The 21,433-nt window shown below is 54.6% G+C and overlaps 1 protein-coding gene across 3 annotated transcripts in view; it reads left to right on the plus strand.

Annotated features, from left to right (window-relative positions):
- Window positions 1–21,330, plus strand: part of SKIV2L (Ski2 like RNA helicase) — a 31,229-nt gene extending 9,899 nt beyond the window's left edge. Inside the window, exons 11-29 of one of the 3 annotated variants that reach the window (XM_044419708.1) lie at window positions 1,221–1,367; window positions 2,036–2,120; window positions 2,667–2,773; window positions 4,917–5,063; window positions 8,077–8,176; window positions 8,274–8,486; window positions 9,411–9,521; window positions 9,615–9,726; window positions 10,303–10,421; window positions 11,326–11,463; window positions 12,342–12,479; window positions 14,968–15,072; window positions 15,318–15,480; window positions 15,973–16,099; window positions 17,608–17,818; window positions 18,492–18,602; window positions 19,477–19,695; window positions 19,894–20,034; window positions 20,834–21,087. In XM_044419708.1, coding sequence (XP_044275643.1) covers window positions 1,221–1,367; window positions 2,036–2,120; window positions 2,667–2,773; window positions 4,917–5,063; window positions 8,077–8,176; window positions 8,274–8,486; window positions 9,411–9,521; window positions 9,615–9,726; window positions 10,303–10,421; window positions 11,326–11,463; window positions 12,342–12,479; window positions 14,968–15,072; window positions 15,318–15,480; window positions 15,973–16,099; window positions 17,608–17,818; window positions 18,492–18,602; window positions 19,477–19,695; window positions 19,894–20,034; window positions 20,834–20,911 — 2,572 coding nt within the window. In that variant the 3' untranslated portion in view covers window positions 20,912–21,087. Of the gene's footprint in view, window positions 1–1,220; window positions 1,368–2,035; window positions 2,121–2,666; window positions 2,774–4,916; window positions 5,064–8,076; window positions 8,177–8,273; window positions 8,487–9,410; window positions 9,522–9,614; window positions 9,727–10,302; window positions 10,422–11,325; window positions 11,464–12,341; window positions 12,480–14,967; window positions 15,073–15,317; window positions 15,481–15,972; window positions 16,100–17,607; window positions 17,819–18,491; window positions 18,603–19,476; window positions 19,696–19,893 lie in introns of all 3 variants that reach the window. The other 2 variants (XM_044419707.1, XM_044419706.1) reach the window with 2 other exon arrangements.
- Window positions 21,331–21,433: the final 103 nt, after the last annotated feature.

Here is a 21,433-nt window from a genome sequence, read left to right on the forward strand (position 1 = left end):
TATATCTGAATTATGCAGATGACTGTGCGTTATCTTAATTTTGGTTTTCCCAGTTGTGTTAATTATAGATGGCAGTATTTGGACATGTGAGTTGCTCCAGCTCAACTTTTTGCAACAGACAGCGACGCATGGATATAATTAATAGCAAGAAAAGCTGCTCCTTGGCATTCCCTGCTGCAGGGCGGGGGGTGATCCTTTGCTCTCCCAAGCCTTGTGGGACTTAGAGGCCCTGCTTTGTATGCCGAAGGCCCCGGGCCTGACCCTAGTGCCTGGGTCCTCAAACTGTGGCCCACGGGCCAGATCTGGCCCGCCGTGCTGATTTATCCGGCCCGCCTTTGAGCTTTTGGAGTCGCTTGGAGAAAACGATCTCTGAGCGAGTCCAAAAGCATTAAGCCAGTGCTGGGATGCTCAGTGGGGAGATGGCTGCGATCGCGGCTGTGCTTGTGCAGGGAAGACGGGCTCGATCGCGGTTGTGCTCATGGGGGGGAGATGGCCACGATCGCGCCCACATTCCCTGCACAACCGCCTCCGCCTTGCTGGCCCGCACCTGCCCTCACCTTTCACCTGGCCCAGACCCCTGAGGCTCCTCACAGTGCTGCTGACCATCTGTTTATTACCTTGTACCAGGGAGAGGTGGTCCTTCAGTGTCAGCATCCCGGGCGTGGGAGGCTCCAGGACCCAGGCAACTGGGTTGGGGCACAAGGGTCAGTCTGAGAGCACAGTCAAACGGTTCAAGGTCTGAGCTGCAAGTTGAAGGGGAAGAGTCCGATCCAGAGGTCATCGTGGTCAGACAAGCTGGGAGTCGAGACAAGCTAAGGGGAGCAGGTACCTGGAGGGCTGGAGCAGGAGAAGGGGCAGGCAAGGCCAGGAAGCCAGGTAGGGTCCGAGAGCAGGCACAGGGTCATGGGCAGAGTTCCAGGAGCAAGTCCAAGCGGCCAGCAAACCAGGAGCACTTCAGCGACTCGGAGAAGCTTCATTGCCCAAGCAGCTTCTGTGGGGAGGAGCCAGTTCTTTAGCTCGTACCCCAGGGCTCCCGGGTGGAGCACATGAGAGCCCTGGCAGCTGCGCTTGACTGGGGTAGCAGTCCTGCAACGACCGGGCCTGCTGTGCAGGTCCTTGGCCAGCAGAGGGCGCCCTGAGTGGCCTTGGGTCCCCTGCATTCCAGCATCTCCCTACGGGCATCTAACTCTCGCTCCCCCAACCCGGCCTCCCTTTTGCAGCACCATATACACTTCCCCGATCAAGGCTCTTTCCAACCAGAAATTTCGGGATTTCAAGAACACCTTTGGAGATGTGGGCCTGCTGACGGGGGACGTGCAGCTGCATCCAGATGCCTCTTGCCTCATCATGACCACAGAGATTCTTCGGTAAGCACTGGGATAACGGCAGAGCAGCTGGGCTTTGGAAGGTGCAGGAGGGGCTTGGCTCCCAAGCGCTTCGCCATTTCTGCTTGCTCTAACCATTTTATATTCAAATTGCTTCCTGCTTTCCTCAGGTTTAGCAGCTAGGGCTTTTAAAGGATTCAGTTTCTAGTTCTTAGGGTTATACAACTCGGCTTGAGAGTGCCACAGTGGCAAAATTTTAAGAAGCTGGAGCTTTTGCATTCTTGCTTCCAACTGTCAATACGTAATCAGTGCCCTTTCTAAGAAATTCTACTCCTGCTGACAGGTAGAAGCGGAATAAAGGTGTAGTCCTGTGATTTGCCAACTCTTGCTTAATTTGGAGACTTGCGAGCTGCTTAGGCAAAGCAGGGGGAGCAGCAGAGGTGGCCTTGCCCCCCCTCCTCCTGCCCTACATTTTTTTGCTGCACCGGCTATGGAGAGTGCCAGCTCTGTGGGATTCCTGCTCTTGCACCCCATTCCACTTTCCCCCATCAACTCCACTTTTCCATGTATTTCTCCTTTGCAGTCCCCCAGCATTCCTCCTCTTTAGGGTATTTCCTGCGTAGATTTGAGGGCAGGGGACAAAATCAGGTGGTCTTGCTCTGCTGTTGGTCAGAGTCAGAAAGAGCCATGTGCGCTTTTTAAAATGGCAGGTCTATGCTCTATAATGGCTCGGACGTTCTCAGAGACCTGGAATGGGTGATCTTCGATGAGGTGCACTACATTAACGACTCCGAGGTAAGCAGAAAGCTGACGGTGTGGTCCCCCCCACTTCAGCATCGGCACGGACTCTCTCCAGTGAGGAGTGGGAGGGGAGGAGGTTGCTGGGGCACGTGAGCGATGGGCTGGCGAGAGCGGCAGCGGGGGAGAGGGAGCCATCCGGTCTCTCAGGTGGAGGCCAAGCAGGGTCTGCCATGTTCAGGAAGAGCCCTTTTCCAGCCTTGCATTTTCTAAGCAGAAATTTCCAGGACTGAACTGGATCCAGGGTGCTGGAGCGTCGCCCCTCTCTGCTTTTGGTTTCCCACCCCACACACTCCGTTTCTTCCAACTCTTCTCTGTGACCATTTTCCATGTGGCTCCTTTTTGGGGGCAGTAAGGTTGCCTAGCGTTCTTTCGGCAGTTCTCAAGCCATGGAAATGGAGAAGCCAGTTGGAGGAAGGCTCTGCATGTCCTGAACGCAGACCCTTGCGTTTGCCTTCTTCCGGAAGTCGCCCTTTGTGGGACCACAGGTGGTCCTTCTCTCCTGCTTCTCAGCCTCTTCTGTCGCTCTTGCCCTCTTTGCAGCGTGGTGTGGTCTGGGAAGAGGTCCTCATCATGCTGCCGGACCATGTGAACATCATCTTGCTGAGTGCCACAGTTCCCAACACCCTGGAGTTCGCCGACTGGATCGGGTGAGCAGAGGTCACGGGAAGAACCACGCTGGATTGGGCCCGAGGCCTCCCTAACCCAGCAGGCTGTTCTGGCCGTGGGCGGCCAGCAGCTTATGGGAAGCCCAAAAGCAGGACTCCCGGTGTCGAGGGCAGGTGTGGCAGGCAGCTGCCAAGGGCTCGCACCTCAGGAGAGGCCCATGCACAGAAGTAGCTGCTCCTCTGCAGCAGAAGCAGGGAGCAGGGGAGGCCACGAGCTCTTCACTTGTTGGAACATTGCTTGTCCTGAGAGCAAGCGGCGGCAGGGATGTGGAGGAGGAGGAGGAGGAGGAGGAGGAGGAGGAGGAGGAGCAAAAGCAACCTGGGACAGTGGCGAGCAGGCAGGCTCGCTGCAGGTGTGCCTTTATTTGCAACATGACATTGAACAGATTCTGGAGCGAGGAGCAATAAGAACGCTACCGAGCCATAAAAAAGCCACTCATCAATTCAAGGAAGGCTTCCTGAGATAAAGATGGCGGTGCCTGCCTGCCTGCCAAAGTCGGGGCTGCACAGAAAGGGGCCACCTGGCCGAAGGCCTTTCCTGGGAAAGACTCCAGGCAAACCACGGTCCATCGGGTGGCTTCAGTGAGCAGGCAGGCTGATGAGGAAGAAGAGACCCTCTCAGGTCTCCCGCTCCCAAGTCGCTTGCTGTTTATATGCTGACCGCAAAACCATAGACCTGGCCATGCAAACAAGCAGGCTGCCAGGCCAGCCCCCTTGCGCGGGTGTTTCTCTGTATTAGATTTCAGTCCCGCCCATGCACCAGAAGGGCGCTCTGGGCGGCTTGCGCGTTGCCTGCCGCGGGGGGCCGTGCTTGACAGCAGCTGCTGCGCTCTGCACTGGCTCCGGCTGCAGGACCAAGCCCAAGGGACCTCCATGGGGCGGTGTCAGCGACCAGGCGGGCTGGTGAGGAAGGGACCAGCGCTGAGAAGCACCCTTCTTGTGGGGCTCCACAGCGACCTGTATGCAGAGGCCCCCGTGAACCGTGTGGTCGCATGTAACCATTGGGACAAGCTGCCGCTGACAGCCTTCTCTGTGAAGTTGCTGAACCCTCCTTTCACAGCCATTTCATTTGGGGGCCCCCCACATGTCATGGGGAAACGAGTTCCTGCCGTGGCACTTGCAGGGGCTGGGAACCCAGAGGCAGGAGACAGGGGAGGGGATGAAGGGAAGATGGCGGAGAGTTGCAGCTCGTCCCTGGAAGAAACTTTGAGTAAGGTGGTGCATAATGCACCATGGGAGCTGTAGTTCTCTGGAGAAATTATCCTCTGGCTCCAACCTTTGTGCACTGGCGCAGCTTTCTCCACCCTTTGGTCTCCAGATGTTTGTTTAGTTATTTCTTATAACTAAGAAATATAGGTTATCCCACCTTTTTCCTTTCAAGGAACTCAATGCTGCTTATATAATCCTCCATTTTGTTCTCACAACAGCCACCCTGTGAGGTAGGCTAGGTGAAGAGCACATGAGCGGCCCAAAGTCACTCAGTGAGTCCCATGGATGAGCAGGAACTAGAGCCTGAAGTTCCCAGATCCCCAGTCCAATGCTGTGATCACTGTGCCACACTGCCTCTCTATCGGACTACAGTTCCTACTCTCTCTGCCTACCTGTGCTGGCTAAGGATAATGCACAGAACTGGTGAAAACAGTGTTAAAATCACGAGCCAAAAAGTTCACCAGACTCTTCTCTGCTCTAGCGACTGACGACTGGACCAGACCGAAGGCCTCTCTCATGCAGTGCCCTCCCCACAGGGGTCAACCAGACACACAAATGTGACATCGCTTTCCCACTTACATGACCCCAGAAACGGGTGTACGTGGGCATACCCACTCTGACATTAGCGGTCACATAGAGCCAACATGGCTAGTAGCCATGCATAGCTTTATTTCCTGTGGCTGCTTCTGCGCTCCTTCAAAGCCATTTGTGTGGGATCAGCAGTGATGGCTGGTGGAACAGCTGCTGTAGGAGAGCTCCAGGTGTTGAACCTCGTGCCCCAATAATCCGTCAAGGATGATGGCAGTTGTACTGAGCAGGGCACCGAATGGTTCCCTGCCCATGGGGGTAGGGGAATGAGTCGGTTTCCCTCACCATCCCGTGAAATGCCAACGTTGCTGTTTTCGCCCCTTTGCAGGAGGATCAAGAGGAAGAAAATCTACGTGATCAGCACCCTGAAGCGCCCTGTCCCGCTGGAGCATTACCTGTATACCGGCAATAGCCAGAAGACCCAGAACGAGCTCTTCCTCTTGGTTGATGCCCGGGGGACGTTTCTTACCAAAGGGTAAGGGCAGGAAAGGCAAAAGATACTTTGACAGCTGGTGGGAAACCCAAGTGGATTCTGTGGTGACTGTGGGCAGCTGCCCAGGGCTTGACAGGGCTTCCTTCCCAGCCTTTTCAGTAGCAGCCATGGAAACGGGCCTGGTGCCTGCCGGGCCTGGTGCAAAGCCCTGCAGTGGCGATACCAAGTGTGCTACAGCAAGAAACTGACACATACTTGGCCCCTTTGTGGCGCCTGATGTGTGTCTCTCGAGCCAGTCTTCCTTGCCCAAGGTCAGGAGCAGCCTTGTAATCGCGCAAGGGCAAATGGCCCCCTTTGTAGCTGAAGCTTCCGGGTGGGCCCAGCCTGAGAGCTCTTCCTGCCTGAGGCGGTGCAGCAGACGGTTGCTGTCCAGGCACAAGATACCCGAAGCAGGCCGCGTTGTTTTGGGAAAGAAAAACCCGCAGTCCGGTGAAGTGCAACGACACAAAGGAACAGCGAGCTCCCCTCTCGCAAGGCGGGCAGGCGAGTGCCTCAGGCGGCCGCCTCCCTCGCCCGGCCAGACGGCAGGCCGACCCCGTGGGGCCACGCAGACCCTTCTGGCCTCCCGCTCCTCCTCTGGCGGCGAAGGGCATTCCCTCCCCCTCCCCATTGGCTCTCTCAGCAGGGCTGTGCAGATCAGGCGGTCGGAAGGAAGGGAGGGGACCTCTCCGGGTTGGCGTCCCAGGATCCTGGAACAGCAGAGCTGGAAGGGGCCATGAAGGCCATCAAGTCCAGCCCCCTGCTGGTGCAGGACAACAAGCTGCACCGTCCCACTCAGAGAACTGCCCAATGTCTTCTTGAATGGCTCTAGTGTGGGAGAGCCCCCCACCTCTCCAGGCAGCTGGTTGGGGACTGCAACTCCACCACCACCACCACCACCCATTACATTTCTGTACCACCTGTATCCGCAGCTCTGTGGGCAGTTTACAACATTAAGTCGCCCGTCAAAACCAAATCTAGGCCTGACCCTGCTTCGCTTCCAAGATAAGGCAGGATCAAGCGCTTAGGCTGTATGGAATCTATATGGATCCCCCTGTCCCTGATCATTAGGGATTAACAGCCCACTGCTGGGGTGATGGGAGTTGTGATGCAAGCTGTCAGGAGGGCACCAAGGGGGAGTCTGTGCTAGGCACTCCAGAGATTTGGGTGGCTCTCCTGTTCCTAGCACTTCCTTAGCCAGGGAGGCATGGAGGTCGCTGGTGACCGCTGGCTAATGGCTGGCTCAACGAGGTGTCTAAACAGTGAAATTGCAAAGGGTGGGGATGCAACAGGGCTCTTCCCTGAAGCACCCTACTAGTGCCCCTGTGCTCCATGGGGGCGGGGGGGGGGGTCTGTGAAGCCCGCCTCCCCCAAGCTCCTCCTGCATCTGAATCTTCAGTTTGCTAGGATACAACCCACCCTAGAAATAATAGTGCAATGTTGTCCCCAGCCTTTCTTTGGTTGGAGGTCTTTGCATGATGTCTCCAGGTAGATCTGCTAAAAGTACCAGCCTTACTGGTCAAGTTCCAACATCTGTTCTGGGAGGAACCAGCTGCTGTGCTAACAAACCAGGCAGTCAGGAAAACTCCACCTTGGTAGAGGAATCACATGATATTTATAGAATATCAGGTAGCACAAAAACAGTGCATTCATGATTCTCAGGCAGGGGAATAACACAAAAGAAAGCAGTTTCCACCTCCTCATGCTTTGGGCAGGCACCGTTCTCAAAGTAGGTAAGAACACTCATTGCTAGGCAGGTACAATTCAAGGAACAGAGGAAAAAGATTTCTGTTTTCCTTCTTGCCTCCCCTCATCCTTCTGCAGGAAGCTTTTCTAAGCCAAGTCTGGGACTGGTCTGTTTTATTTCCACTTTGAGGTCAGCACTGTTCTTCTGCAGCAACTCCATGCACAGCCTGTGGCTACTTACAGTGTTTCTACTATTTTTCCAAAACCTGAGATGCCATAAAAGGCCCTTTTCCAGCTGCGAGATCAGAAGAAGTTCCATGCAAGCAGCTAACCAAAGGCCTCGCTAGTCCCGTTTGCTGTTTTCCACACAGTGTTCGACCCGATGCACCAGTGAGAGGCCGGAACCAGGGCCACACCCTGAGTGTAGTGGCACCCCCTGCGGGTATTCCCTAGCAGCTGGTGTGCACGGGCACGCTGCACCTGAAGCCGGGGTGGTCCACACAGCCATTGTGGCTAGCAGCTGCCTTCCGTGGATTTGTCTCATCCCCTTTGAAAGCCATTCAGATTGGTGGCCATCTGCCACTACTTCTTTGTGGCCGTGAATGCCACCCAGTACACAAAGAAAGCCTTCCTTCCATCTGCCCTGAATCTCCCACCATTCGGCTTCATTAAATGACCCCAGATTCTGGTATCATAGACGCATAGAATAGCAGAGTTGGAAGGGGCCATGAAGGCCATGGAGTCCAACCCTCTGCTTTTGCAGGACACCAAGTTACACCATCCCACTCAGGTGGCTGCCCAGCTTCTTTTTGAATGTCTCCAATGTGGGAGAGCTCCCACCTCTCTAGGCAGCGGGTTCCATGGTTGTATTGCTCTGACTGTCAGGAAACTTTTCCTGGTGTCCTGCCTCAATCAGAGTTGTCATAACTTGGGCTGATTCTTCTGTGTCCTATACTCTGGTATCAGCAAAAAGGAAGTTTGACCTTCCTCTTCGTGACACCTTTTGATGTACTTCCAGAGGGATATCATGTCCCCCCTCATTCTTCTCCTCTCAAGGCTGAACATGGCCGGTTCTCTCGGGATCTGCTCAGAGCACAGTGTTTCAAAGCCTGGATCATTTTCGTTGCTCTCCTCTGGACCCTTTCTAATTTTCCTGCATCTTTCTTAAATCCTGGTGCCCAGAATTGAACACAATATTCCAGGTATTTGGAGGGAAGGAGAAAAAAACATATCTAGCCTCACAAGCTTCACACCATGTGGAATTTAGTGCACCTCTTGTCCCTCGCCATACACACTCACTGGCCTCCCTCCCTCTGTGCTGCCCCCCCAGGTATTATGATGCTGTGGACGCCAAGAAGGAGCGGGCTAGCAGACACTCCCAGACCTTTGGTGCCAAGCAGCCCATGCACCCGGGAGGTGGGCCCGGACAGGTATGCTCAGCCAGGTGTGCCAGCACTGCAGGGGTGGGCTGGACACTTCCCCAGCACTACAGGAAAATAAATAAACGGCCTCCTGAATTCGTGCCAGGACAAGAACATCTGGTTGTCGCTCATCGACATGCTGCGCAAGAAGGACCAGCTGCCCGTGGTGGCCTTCACGTTCTCCCGCAATCGCTGCGATGACAACGCTACCATGCTCACCACTGTCGACCTCACCACGACCACGGAGAAGAGCGAGATCCACGTCTTCTTCCAGAAGTGCATCTCCCGCCTGAAGGGCACAGACCGCCAGCTGCCCCAGGCGAGCGTCGAGCCGTGTGCCCCAGGAGGCCCTCTTGCAGCATGGCCAGTGTGGGGGTCAGGCCTCTCGGTGTGGGGGGACAGCTTGGGCTTTGGGAGACTTGGGTCCCTTTGGCCTGCCGAGCAGCACAGCTCCGGAGTGGGGCTGGTGGGATGGGTAGTCATGGTGGGGCAGCTGCCAAGGCCCCGGGAGTCGCTTCTCTCCTCCAGCATGGCAGCCTGCCCTGGCCCAGACAGCAGCGGAGGTGAGCGGGGGGCAGCAGTGCTGTGGCTTCCATGCTGCTTGGCTCTGCCCGTCCGGCCAGAGAGAGGCAGCCGTGCTGAGAAGAGGGGAGGAGGAGGAGGAGCAGCTGGAGGCAGCAGTGGTGAGAAAGTGGGCCCATGGAGGGCATCCTACCACTGGACCCCAAAAACCTGAAGCTGCCTTTGCTTGGGGATAAAACAGATGGCACCGTGATAGTCTCAGCAGCTTGATTTGCCAGAAGTCGTTTTCAGCACAGCTGGAAAGCAAAGCCTTTGGGTGGAAGCTTCCTTTGCTGAGAAAACCAGCCTATTGTGCTCAATGAAGCACATTGCTCAGTTGTTTTAAACGTTTAACGGAAATATTCTGTATTGTTTTTAAACAAGTGTGAGCAGCTTGCATTTAACCTTAATGCTCTAAGCTGCTTGAACTGGGCTTCAAGCTTGTGGCTTCTGCGAGAAGGAGGAGCAGGAACCAGGGAAGAGAGAAGAGACAAGGGTGGTGCCTGCCTGCCTCAAAGTGGATTTCAGGATTGCACCCCAAATCCATTCACAGGTGGCAAAGCTGGCCACTCTCAGAGCTGCCTGCCTGAGCAAGTCTCCTTCAGGCTGGGCAGTGGCGAGCGGCAAAGGACTCCCATCCTCGTCTTCCTTGTTTTTAACAGCCGCGTGGTTCTGCTTGCAGGTTCTTCACATGGTGGACCTGCTGAAGCGCGGCATTGGCGTCCACCACAGCGGCATCCTGCCCATCCTGAAGGAGGTGGTGGAGATGCTGTTCAGCAAGGGCCTGGTCAAGGTGAGCGCTGCTCGGTCTCGCGAGGAGGGACCCAGTCGAAGGAGCAGCGCAGGCAGTAATCTGCCCTCTTTCCCTGTCACTTTCCCTGTTCAGATCCTCTTTGCGACCGAGACGTTCGCCATGGGGGTGAACATGCCAGCAAGAACCGTGGTCTTCGATTCGATCCGTAAACATGACGGGGCTAACTTCCGGGATTTGGTGCCAGGTAGGAAGAGCTGAGGAGTGCGTTGCTCAAGCCGCGCCTTGCTGCTGCCCGGAGATTTGCATGGGGCTGTACAGAACGATCGGGGTGCCAAATCCGTCCTACCGGTGAAGCAGAAGGGCAGGCAAAGCTCTCCCCACTTCCCTCTTCCTCCAGCTTTTCGAAGCACCTGTTTGCTTATCTGGCAGGCTTCCCTGTGGCCTGCCTTGAAAGCTTTTGGAGGAGGAACACCCTGGGGAGAAAGCCCCTCTGCCTTGCTGGCTCCCCTCAGAGCTGCTGCCGGGCTCTTTGCTGAGGCAGTGGCCACAGAAGCGCCTTGCCGCTTCTCTCTCCCACAAGACTGGCAAAGCACCCACCTGCCCGTGGCTGCAGGTCCCGCTTTGCCCGAAGCAAGGTTAGCGCAACGGGGACCCGTGTCTCTCTCGCTCGCTCGACTAGAGGCGATTTCGCACTCATCCAAGGGCTCAGGCGAGAACGAGGCGACGAGTCCCCGTAGCTTCCTTCCCGACAACCATATTGACCGCTGAGCCACCGCTGACCCCAGTGGTAGCATCAGCATGCACGCCTCTCCCCAAACAGCGGAGTACATCCAGATGGCGGGCCGGGCTGGGCGCCGAGGTCTGGACACCACCGGGATGGTGATTATCTTGTGCAAAAACCAAGTGCCGGAGATGGCTGATCTCCACCGGATGATGTTGGTGAGTCGCATGCACCCGTGGGAATATTCTCTCCAAATTTGTCTAGCACTTCCTTAAACCCATCTAGATTTTCAACTTGCATGAGTCCATGCAAGCTGAGAAAATCTGTGGGGTTTTTTTTTTTTTTAACTTTGCATGAATCTGTAGCTGATTCTTTTAAAAAACTGAGGCAGTGGTGAGCGCCCGTTGTTGTTGAGGGCCTCATTGCCTCAGGGATAATCTGTTGAAGGCTGTCTGTTGGCAATGAGCAGGGCCAAAACTGGTGGTGGGAGAGAGTGGAGCCAAAAGTGAATAGGTCACTCCTCTCTCTCTCTTTGCTTGCTCATCTCCTTCCCGTCCCGTCCCACCCCTCCGTCTCTGCTTGTCCTTTCCTCTGCCGCCCTCTTTCTCTCCCTCTTCTTTCTGCCTTCCCTTTTCTTTTCCCCCTCTTCCTCCGCCTCTCCTTCCTACATAACAGGCTGCCAGGTAAGGAACAGACCACGCTTAGCAGAGATCTGAACTGATCTTTTGCTGAGGGCTGCATGGGATTAGGCCGACTCTGCAGGGTAGCCGTCCTGATCGAGGCCTAATGTGTGTTGTGCTTGCCAATTATGTCGGGGAGCAAGGAGCTCTGTGCGGCAGCAGAGACCTGCCCCTCGTGCCCTGGCAGTGTCACTCAGTGGCTCCCTCTGGCTCTGGGGATTTCTGCTGTGAGCTGCCAGGCCTGTCTTCTCAGCCAGAAGGGCCAGAGGTCTGGGTGCTGCATTTAAAGAGCAACCGAGAAGCCGGACGCAGTACGTGAGGCTTCTTTGCTGCCCTCTCGGCATCTCGGTGCAGGTGCTTCCCGGCCTGATTTGTCCCCCGCCAGCGTCCTCCTGGGGAGCCGGATTTGCCCCGCCGCTCCTAATCCTCCACTTCTTCCCAGGGTAAACCAACTCAGCTGCAGTCTCAGTTCCGCCTGACGTACACCATGATCCTCAACCTGCTGAGAGTGGAAGCGCTGCGCGTGGAGGACATGATGAAGAGGAGCTTCTCCGAGTTCCACACCCGGAAAGACAGCAAGGTGCCCGGGGGCCGGGGGGGGGGGAGGTCTGGGGGCACAGTCAGGCGGCCTGTTTAGATCTGACTTGAGGGTGCTTGGCAGCCCACTGCATGGGGAGCCTCTGGCCCAGCTGATGGGCCAGCCTCTTCCCCATATCCTGCCTTCTCTGTTGGGGAAAGCGAATCTCGGACCAGGCGCTGGTGGGAGAGGAGAGCTTCTGCGTGCCGGGAGGCGAGCTTTCTCCCGTGATTCTGCTCTGCTTGCGTCTGAGCTTGCCCTGTGTGCTTCTGTGTGGTTACAGCAGGTGAAAGACACATTTGAGGCCCCATCCTTTGGCCATGCATGGTCCGCCTTTGGCCACACAGGCCCGCAGAGGGAGTGCAGTCCCCTGATTTTTCCCAGCTTGGCATTTGGCCCTTCGGCTGAAAAATGTTCCTCACCCTTAACCTGGGAGCCTGAGACTGGGAAGGAGGAGGAAAACTACAGATCACTGGGAGAGATGTCTGGAATAAATCGACGTGGCCTTCTGGAGAGTTCTGGGGGAGGGGGGGCAAGGGGGGGCTGTGTGCCTGTGCTTCCATATCCCTGATCCAGACCAATGTTGTCCACTCTGACTGGCAGCAACCCTCCAACCCTCCAAGGAAGCTTTTTTACATCACCTCTTGCCAGGGGTTTAATCAGAAGCCTTCTGCTTACAATACTGTGCTTTTCCACTGAGCAGAAGTCAAGAATCTGATGAGTGCTGAATTCCCAGCCTCCCTAACAGAAGCCCCATGTATCTCGTGTATTGGTTTTCTCTCTGGCCAGAGGGTTTTAGGAATTGTGGGGGAGGGGAAGCAGTGGGCCTGGTGCTCCATGGCTTCTCTTCTCCAGCTCTGCCTCTCCTGCTCCCCTCCCAGGTCTATGAGCACAGGATCACCCAGCTCAGTTGCATCCTGGCCAGCATGGAAGCAGTGGATACATCCGGGCAGCTTGGCGACTTGCAGGAGTATTACCAGGTGGTTCGAGAGCTGCAGGAGACCCGGGAACTCATACAGGTACTTGTTTTTATTTTTTTATTTACCTAAAGTTTTTCCTATGCCGTCCCATTACTAAAAGTCTCTGGATGGCTTACGAAGGACAAAAAACCAAGAACAAAGAGACCACAACAACAACAACACACAGCGCACTCCAACACACAACACTGTTTGGAAGGCTCTGCAGCTGTGGAGACCTTCCTCCCCTCACCTGCTTTGCTGTGGTTAAATTCCAATTTTAGGCGGCCTGGCTGATGCTTCAGGCATATTGCTTGGAGCCTCTAAGACTTGCCTCTAGGTCAGACCTGGGCATTGTACAGCCTGCGGGCCACATCCGGCCTGATGGCTGACCCTGACTGGCCCGCATGAGGTCACTGGCAAATTAAAAGTCCGTGCAAATGCATATCGTCCTAATATAGATGTAAGCAACACAACTGCACTGCTTTTATTTTATTTTGAAGGATCTGCTAAATTGAATTGAATTTATTGCTTTTCAGGTAATGTTAATGTTTTTGTGAATGTTCATTAAATAGTGTTGTTCTGTGCTCCACATTTTCATTGTATCATTGTAATGTTTCATTTACTGTTTTTATAGAGATATATATTGAGCAGAGCTGTCAGTGTATTGGTCCGGCCCTTAACAACGGTCAAGGTTTCTCATGTGGCCCCATAGGAAAATTAATTGCCCACCCCTGCTCTAGGTGCACTACCCAGAATGCATCGCGGGCTTTGCCTGATTCAGCAAAAACTCTTGTTGCAGGTCTGTTGGGCACTGCAGCAAGCCTCGAATAAGGGGTTGCCTAAGCTGGCGAATCGCTGGAGGTGCAGCACAGCTGATGCTTCTTTTAATTGCCTCTCATTTGGGGAGGCTCATGCCATGGATAAATCTTGTATTTGAACACCCTGTCCTACATGCTGACGTACATGTCCTCGAAAATTAGCTACCTATTTCCCAGAAGTTAAACCAGGGTCAGTGCAAATGGATCCACCCCACCCTTCTGGCAGCTGGAAGTCCGATATTATAACATTGGAAGGATCAGTGCTCATCTCCTGTAATCCAGTGAACAGAGGACCTAACGATTGAAGACCTTTCATCATTTGGTAGACACAACTTGCAAATCGATACTTACATGAATATTGGTCGGCCCTTGGTGCTGTTTATATCTAGTTTTTGGAAACCTGCGTTTTCAAAGAGAGAGAGGGAAGGGGAAGGGGTTCTCCCATCCTTGTTTCAGCAACTGTGACCCCCAGGCAGACCAGCCACAACTCACATCTGACTTGGTTTAAAGAAGGCATATATATTGATTGATTTGATGTCTGTCCTGGCTTTCCTTCCCAAAATGGTGCTCTAGGTGGCCAACTATAAAATCCAGTTGAAAAACAAGATTGGGATTAAAATAAAACATAAGAACAATTTGATTAATAATCTCACAATAAAAGTCATAGCCAACAATTTAAAACCCCTTTAAAAAGAGACCAGCTTATAGGCCACAGGAGAGAAAGGCCAAGAGCATCCAGAATTTTTGTTCCTGATCACCGTGTGGGGGTGTGAAAGCTGGAGGGTGAAGAAAGCTGACAGGGTGAAACGGATGCACTCAGAGGATGGTGCCAGTGAGCTAGATCAAGTCGAGCCAGAATTTTCTCTGGAAGCAAACATGACCCAACTGAAGCCATCGGACATCATGAGAAAGTGAGACTCCCTGGAGAAGACAGTCCTGCTAGGGCCCGTCGAAGGCAGAAGCGGAAGAGGGAGACCAGACATGAGATGGGTGGGCTCCCTAAGGGAAGCCTCAGCCTGGCCTTTGCAAGAGCTGAGCAGGGCTGTCTGGAGGGATCCCCTTCGTGGGTTCTCCCAAGTGCGGAACGACTTGAGAGCACATAGCCACAAGCTCAGGGCGACTTACTTTATATTGTTATTTATTTTATATTGTTATTTTTGTATTTTACTTCATGTTGTGAGCCGCCCTGAGGCTTCGGCGAATGGGGCGGCATAGAAATATTTTAATAAATAAATAATAAATAAATAAATAAGCTATGGGGAGAATCCCCCATTCTCCCGATCCGCCTGTCTTAAGCGAGCTCATGTGAATTCTGCTTGTGGTGCAAAAATGTCCACCACATATTGAACATGCTGCAGCCTTTGCTAAAGTTGCGCAGTTGGAGAGGTACCAGACTGACTTAGGAGGAGGCGATCCTGGACTTGTTGTGCTCCCTGAAGCCGGGAATGCAAGACTGGCTGCCTCATGAGGAGGCCTTGGGTATTAAAGTAGACAGGCTTCCTCGGCGTGAGGCCCTTCGCATGTGCTGGACTACAGCTTGCTGGGGGTGATGGGAGTTGCAGGCCAGCACATTTGGGTGGCTCCCACTTGGGCAAAGCTGGAATCCGAGGGCTCTTCCCCCCTTCAGCGCTCCAGGTCTAGCTAGCTGAGTGCCCTTGGGGTTCATTCTTTCCTAGCTGCTTCTTTCTTTCTTTCTTTCTTTCTTTCTTTCTTTCTTTCTTTCTTTCCAGAGGCGAGTCACCGAGTCAGTGAATGGGCTGAAGACCCTTTCTGTGGGGCGAGTGATTGTCGTGAAAAACCAAGAGCACAGGAATGCCCTGGGTGTGATCTTGCAGGTAAGTGGGGAACGCTGGGAACCATCACCCTCCAATGCTCAGGAACCCCCAAATGCAGTGCTCATGGACACCTGTCGAGGGTGCCTGCTCCTGGTTAACATTGTATGAATTTCTTTGTGGGGTGGTTTTGAGCTAAGGCAGCCTTTTCCAACCGTGTGACCTCCAGATATTTTGGATTGCACTTCCCAGCATTCCTGAGCTGTGGGTCTGCTTTTCAAATGAAAGTGCTTGGCTTTTGACTGCAGGTTTCCTCTGACACGGCCAACCGAGCCTTCAGCACCCTGGTGATGTGCGAGAAGGGTGCCGTGGAGCGGGATTCCAGCACAGGCAAGGAGACCAACCTCCCCTCCCGTCCGGACGTGCCTCTCCCGGAAGACTTTCTGCGCAGCAGGCTCTTCCTTCCAGAGGGTGAGATGATGGGCCTCACTGGCGGGTGGAGAAGGGCTGTGCCTGGGGACGTGGCTCTGCAGCTTAGCGGAACCGAGTGCCAGCCAAGAGCCAGGACTCTGGTTTGAAGACCCTGAGCAGGTCCACTTACTATATTTATGCCAAGGAGACACAAAACAGCCCCTTCACAAGATAACGTGGAAAAGACTGTTTTGCCTGTTAGGTGTTTGGAATGGGGCAGTGGCAGGAAGACAACACAATGTGAGGAAACATACCAAACATACGTCTTTCCCTTAGCTGCCTTTTCCAAGTATTGCTAGCAAGAATCTACTTCAAGAGAACTAGCAACTTGCTTTAAAAGGGGATTTTTTAAAACTAGGGTGTGGCCAGAAGAGAGGTGATGCTGCCCAGACTCCGAATTCTGCAAATCGTCAGCCAGTGCTGCATGTCCTTGTATGCTGAGTTGCAGCTACTAATGGGGTTTGCTAGCGTTTTCTTCCCTATTCTGCCTAGGCCCCTGCGGACACACCATCAAGAAGCTGGGCCCGTCCGATGTTTCAGGCATCACCACCAAGACCCTGCGTGTCAATGCTGAGCGCATCCTGGAGGACTTCAAGAAGCGACAGATGCCCAGGTTCAGGTCAGCTGAGAGGCGGCGTGGGCTTGCAAACACCGCTCCTGCATGGCTGACAGGAAGGGCACCATTCCTTACATTTGCCCCACCCAGGCGGTCCCACTCAGTCAAGTGGGCAGCCCTCAGGGCTGCAGGACCTCAAACAAAAGTAGAGCCTCGAAGGCCACCCACCCACTGGAGTCCTGTGCAAAGCATGGCCAGGAATGGGGTGCACAGCGAAGGAACGCCTCCTTCCAGAGGAGCCTCCCAGCCCTTCGGATCATCTGCAAGGTCCTCCTCCAGGAGCCCTCCTTGAAAGAGGGGGGGAGGGCCTTCTCTGCCTTAGCGCCCCGATTACGGAACTCTCTGTCCAGAGATCATGGTGATGACATTGTTTAAAACGAATTAATGTAAGCTGTCTTGAGGTTGTTTTTAATGACAGACGGTGTATAAGCAATTTTGAAGGGAGGAAGGAAGGAAGGAAGGAGGTAGTATAGATTTAAGAGGTCTTAGATCTGGTGCCCTTCTGGGGGCTGCTGCGTCCAACACATCTGGACAGCACCGGACTATGAAAGGCTGGAATTAAGGAACAGCACGTTGCACAAGGGCGTACTTTTGGTGCCACTAGAGCGCAACTCGCTCCCCTCCATCCCAGCCTCAAGCATCCACCTCTGGTGTCCTCAGCCCAGCCGGACATGGGCGCTGGGAGACGCCGTTTGGTGGTCTGCTGTTGTTCAGTCACTGGGCACAGGAAACCCTTCTCAATTTTACTCCAGACCCACCAGGGAGTCCAATCCTAACTTTGTGCTCCTTGTGATGAACCTCACCTGCTGGGAACACTGGAGGGGGGCGCTACACTGGACCCACAGCCCAGCCCCAGCCCCCGTTTTGTCCCAGCATGACCAGCCACATGACCCCCAAACAGGACACACAGCATCCCAGTTATTTTCCACTGCACTTGGTATTTACTGGGAGGCATTAGCCACCTTTGGTACCAGAGATAATTTATCGCCACCATGATTGGGCATTTGTGGCCTTATCCTGCATCAGTCCAGCATGGATTCCACCCACAGCAGAGCTGTCTAAAGAAACTAGGGGGCAGAGAGGGAAGCTGGTGCCCCCAGAATGGCCTCCACTTTTCTCCCATCTCTAAATTTCTGGATATGGCCAGCCTCATAGCAGGAAATAGAAATTCTTCTGCCCAATGGCTCTTCACAGTCACAGGGTGTGGTTCTGGCCCCCTTTGGATGGCTTTAAATGCGGACTGGGCAAATTCATAGAGGAAAAGGCTCTCAGCAGCTGCCAGTCCTGAGGGCTGTGTGCTGTCCCCTGTATCAGAGGCAGTGTGCTCAGGTGCACCACTGCTGGGGAACATGAGTGGGGAGGTGCTGCTGCACTCACCTCCTGCTTAAGGGCTTCCTGTTGGGGATGTGGTTGCCTGGCCTTACGTTCCCAAAGGTTAAGCGAACAAATGCTTTTCGAATCTGGGCGCAAAGGGAGTCCTGGGTCCAATTCCTGTGGCTTGTCCCCTGCAGAAATGATCCTCCTGGGCCATCTGCAGCCACGGCAACCCAGGAGCTGCTGCGTCTGGCTGAGGGCTCCCCCGAGGGCCTTCCTCTCCTGGACCCCGTGAACGACCTCCAGCTGAAGAACCTGGAAGTTGTGGAGGGAGTGGTGAGGGCGCGTCAGCTGGAGGAGGCACTGCCACAGTTCCAGTGCGTACACAGCCCTCGCTTCCACACAGAGGTCAGTCCAGAGTTGGCGTGGGACTGAGCACAGCTGAGTTCGGGGGCTTGGGCTGCCCGGGCACTCCTAGGCCAAAACCGGGCTTCGTTGCAGCATGTGTATAATTCCATGTGCTCTAGGGCACATTTCAGCTCTCAGATGCTCTCCGATTTCATGTGCGTCTAATTTTTAAAAAAAGAGCTGCTGTCCTCCTTACAGGAAAGTGCAGCGCACTCTGTTGCTGGACCGTACCTTCCGTCAACCCTACACTGCATAGCCAGTGGTGTGAGGTGATGGGGACTCCAGTACAACTCCTGGAGATCCAGATATTCCCCATCTCCTTCCCTGTTTTTGTTCAAGGAGCACTTAAAGTACAGAAGCTCCCAGAAAGCCAGAATGATCTCAGATTTCCTTGCTTGCTCTCTGTATAAAATTTAATGCACATCGCAGAGCCTGAGATCTTTCTGAGGGCTGAATTGCCTAGGCATACAGCCCCTTAAACATGGCTCTCATGCCGCTTTCTTTCATCTGTCCTTGTCCAGAGGGTGCTCAAGGAAAGGCCTGGGAGCGACTTTCCTAGACTCAGTGGCCCTCCAGACTTGCTAGGATGATGGGAGATGTAATCCACGGGGTTTGGTAGGGTGCCAGGTCGGGGGGAGCCTGGGCTTAGGCTGCAGCACTCTCTCCTCTCCAGTTCGGGCGCTTCCAAGAACGCCAGCGGGTTCTGGAGGAGCTGGAGCAGCTCCGCTTTCTGCTGTCAGACCAGTCCCTCCTGCTGCTTCCTGAGTATCACCAGCGCGTTGAGGTAAGCAGCTCACCTGCACGAGCAGCGGAGGGCAGGCCTGGGGAAACGGAGCGTTGGCGCCTGGGGTGTGCAGAGCTGTGGGCAATCCCGGCAAGCCTTGCCCGAGTCCCCTTGGTAGGCGTGAGCTGCACAGTGCTTCCTTTCTGCCCCAAGCAGCCCCTGCCCAAGAATCGAGGCGCACACCCTGCCCACACCAGCTCAGTGCAAATCGATTCCCTGGGCATGTCTGGGCTGTTCCTTTATTGAGGTAAACGATCCTCGTTTAGGACAGCGGTTGCAGTGCCAGATCTGGGTCGCCACTTCCTCAATGGTCTCTTGAAAGTGTTCCTTAGATTTTGCATACAGCTGAAAAGTAGTTTTGAAATAAAAGAGTCGGCTCTCCTCAGACTGGATCCAGTTTTATTCATGCTTGGAAGAAACAAGAAGTTTGGGCCCCAGATGGTGCTTCTTTCCCAGACCCCCTGATAGTTTTTCTGGCTTTTTTCAGGTCCTCCCCGCATACCCCCCAATTCTTAAAATGCCATTTCTAAGAGTGAGTCACTGGTAGTAAGAGTTTTGAGATCAATTAGGCTGGTATTTTTGGTCCTGCATGGCCTCTGAATGCTTCTCCAACATCGAATTGGGCTGTTGAGCTGGAAGAGCTTTGAAATTGTAGTCAATCCATTGAGCTCAATGGTGTAGCCAGTTGGGGGGTGAGGAAGGATAATCTAATACATCTGGAGGGTCCCAGATGGGGAAGGCTGACCTGTGGCACAGAGTCCATTTTATCCCCCAAAATAAACCCTGGTAGGTAGAGCTCTGGCGAACTGGTGGGTGGGCAAGGACTGCCGGCTTCCCTCCACGGCCACCCCGCTGCCCATCTTGTCCCCCTCAGGTCCTGCGTTCCCTGGGCTACATCAACGAGAGCGGGGCCGTGGAACTCAAGGGCAGCGTGGCCCGCCAGATCAGCAACCACGAGCTGCTCCTGACCCAGCTGCTGCTGGACAACGCCCTGACGGACCTGCGGCCGGAGGAGATTGTGGCGCTGCTGAGCTGCACGGTCTGCCAGGTCCGCACCCAGGTGGAGCCTCAGCTGCCCTCCGTCCTTCAGAAGGTGAGCGAGCAGCCGGGCAGGGCCCCGGCCTGGAGAGAGGCCCAGCTCCACGTTCTCTTGCGGGAGAAAGGCAGAGCAGAAATCCAGCCCCACAGCAGGGAGTTCCAGCCAGACAGCCATTCAGGTGCACTTGGGTGGGTGACCCCATGGCCCAGCCCGTGTGAGATGCACCGTCCGTGTCCTGCTTCTCTCTTTTAGGGCATTGAGCACATCCGGTCCGTGGCCGAGGAGATCGCCCTGCTGCAGCGCAAGTGTGGCCTGCGGGAGTCCGTGGAGGACTTTGTGGAACAGTACAAGTTCGGGCTGGTGGAAGTGGTTTACGAATGGGCCCGGGGCATGGTAAGAACTGCCGCTCCCCCACAGTCTCCGACTTCCCCCGCTCACAGATCTGCCTGGCCCTTCTCCGGACCGAAGCGTCCCCGCAAAGGCTGCTGTGGCTGGGCTCCGAGTGAAAGGGATGGGGACGAAATGGTCCCCGAGCTTGGCTTCCTGCTGGGGCAGGTGTGGGGAGCAGAGGCAGACCCACAGAACACGCCGCCACAACCAAACCCAAGAGCCTTCCCTGGTCTATGGCACGAAGGTCGCCTCCTAGCTTCTCTCTCCAGTGCAACACGTGTCTCATTCTGACCTGCTGCTGGCATCATGTTATGCAGACGAAGGTTTGAACGCCCAGCCAGACCCCCCGACCCGGCCTGCAGCCATCCTGTCTTAGACTACAACTCCCATCAGCCCCCAGGCTGTTGGGAATGGTAGCCCACGGGAGAGTGCCAGGTCCAGGACGGCTACTCTCAGCAGTGCTTCTGCTGCTGATGGCTGAAGCTGAGTCCCCGCTTCCCTTCATAAGCTGCCTGGGTCTTGTGGCAGGCGCAGAAGAAGTAGAGGACATTTCAGAATACAAGCAGGTGGCGGCAGTGCCTGGGTTCAGATGGGCTTTTCACTGAGCCCTTCCACCAAACTAAAACTTGGGGCCCTTAATCTATTCCTGGGGTCCCCAACATCGTGCCCAAACAGTTTGTCCGCAGCAACTTGCTTGGGTGCCTGCCAGTCTCCTGGCCTCTCCTGATTTTAAGCTTGTAAAGCCAGTTACTTTTCACCTCATTTCACCAGGTGGCTTTCTGGGGAATGGGTGTTTTGACAGGCCTTGTTCACCTTGTTCACCCACAACACACAACACTCCAAATGTGCCCATCAGTCCAAAAGGGACCGGGACCCCTGACTGGCTGGGGATGGACAAGCTGCCCGCATTGGAGGCAGGTTCCATCCAGCTCGTGTGTTCCTGGTGACTTTATTCTTCTCCCCACAAGCCGTTTGCTGAGATCGCCCGCCTCACAGACGTTCAGGAAGGGATCATCGTCCGGTGCATCCAGCGGCTGGACGAGACCTGTCGTGAGATGCGCAATGCGGCCCGGGTTACCGGGGAACCCACCCTCCACGCCAAGATGGAGGCTGCCTCCAACATGATCAAGAGAGACATTGTCTTTGCCGCCAGCCTCTATACCCAATAAAGAGAGAGGGGCACGGCCTTCAGCTCTGCTCTTTTCCCCAGAAACATGTCTGCTCATCTTGGATTCTTGACCTCTGAGAGGTTGCTGTCTGTCTTGCAGATAAACAATTAAAGAAGCCTTCTTGGCCACAGGAAGGAGTTGGATGCATTTCTTACAGCACAAAGCAAAGGATGGCGCCAGGCACCCTTTACTGGAAAGATGGTAGATTCTGCCCCCTCCTGCAGCTGCGTCTT

The sequence above is a fragment of the Varanus komodoensis genome, unplaced genomic scaffold (assembly GCF_004798865.1).
Source record: "Varanus komodoensis strain SLA01 unplaced genomic scaffold, ASM479886v1 scaffold107, whole genome shotgun sequence".
In the NCBI taxonomy this organism is placed as follows: Eukaryota; Metazoa; Chordata; class Lepidosauria; order Squamata; family Varanidae; genus Varanus; species Varanus komodoensis.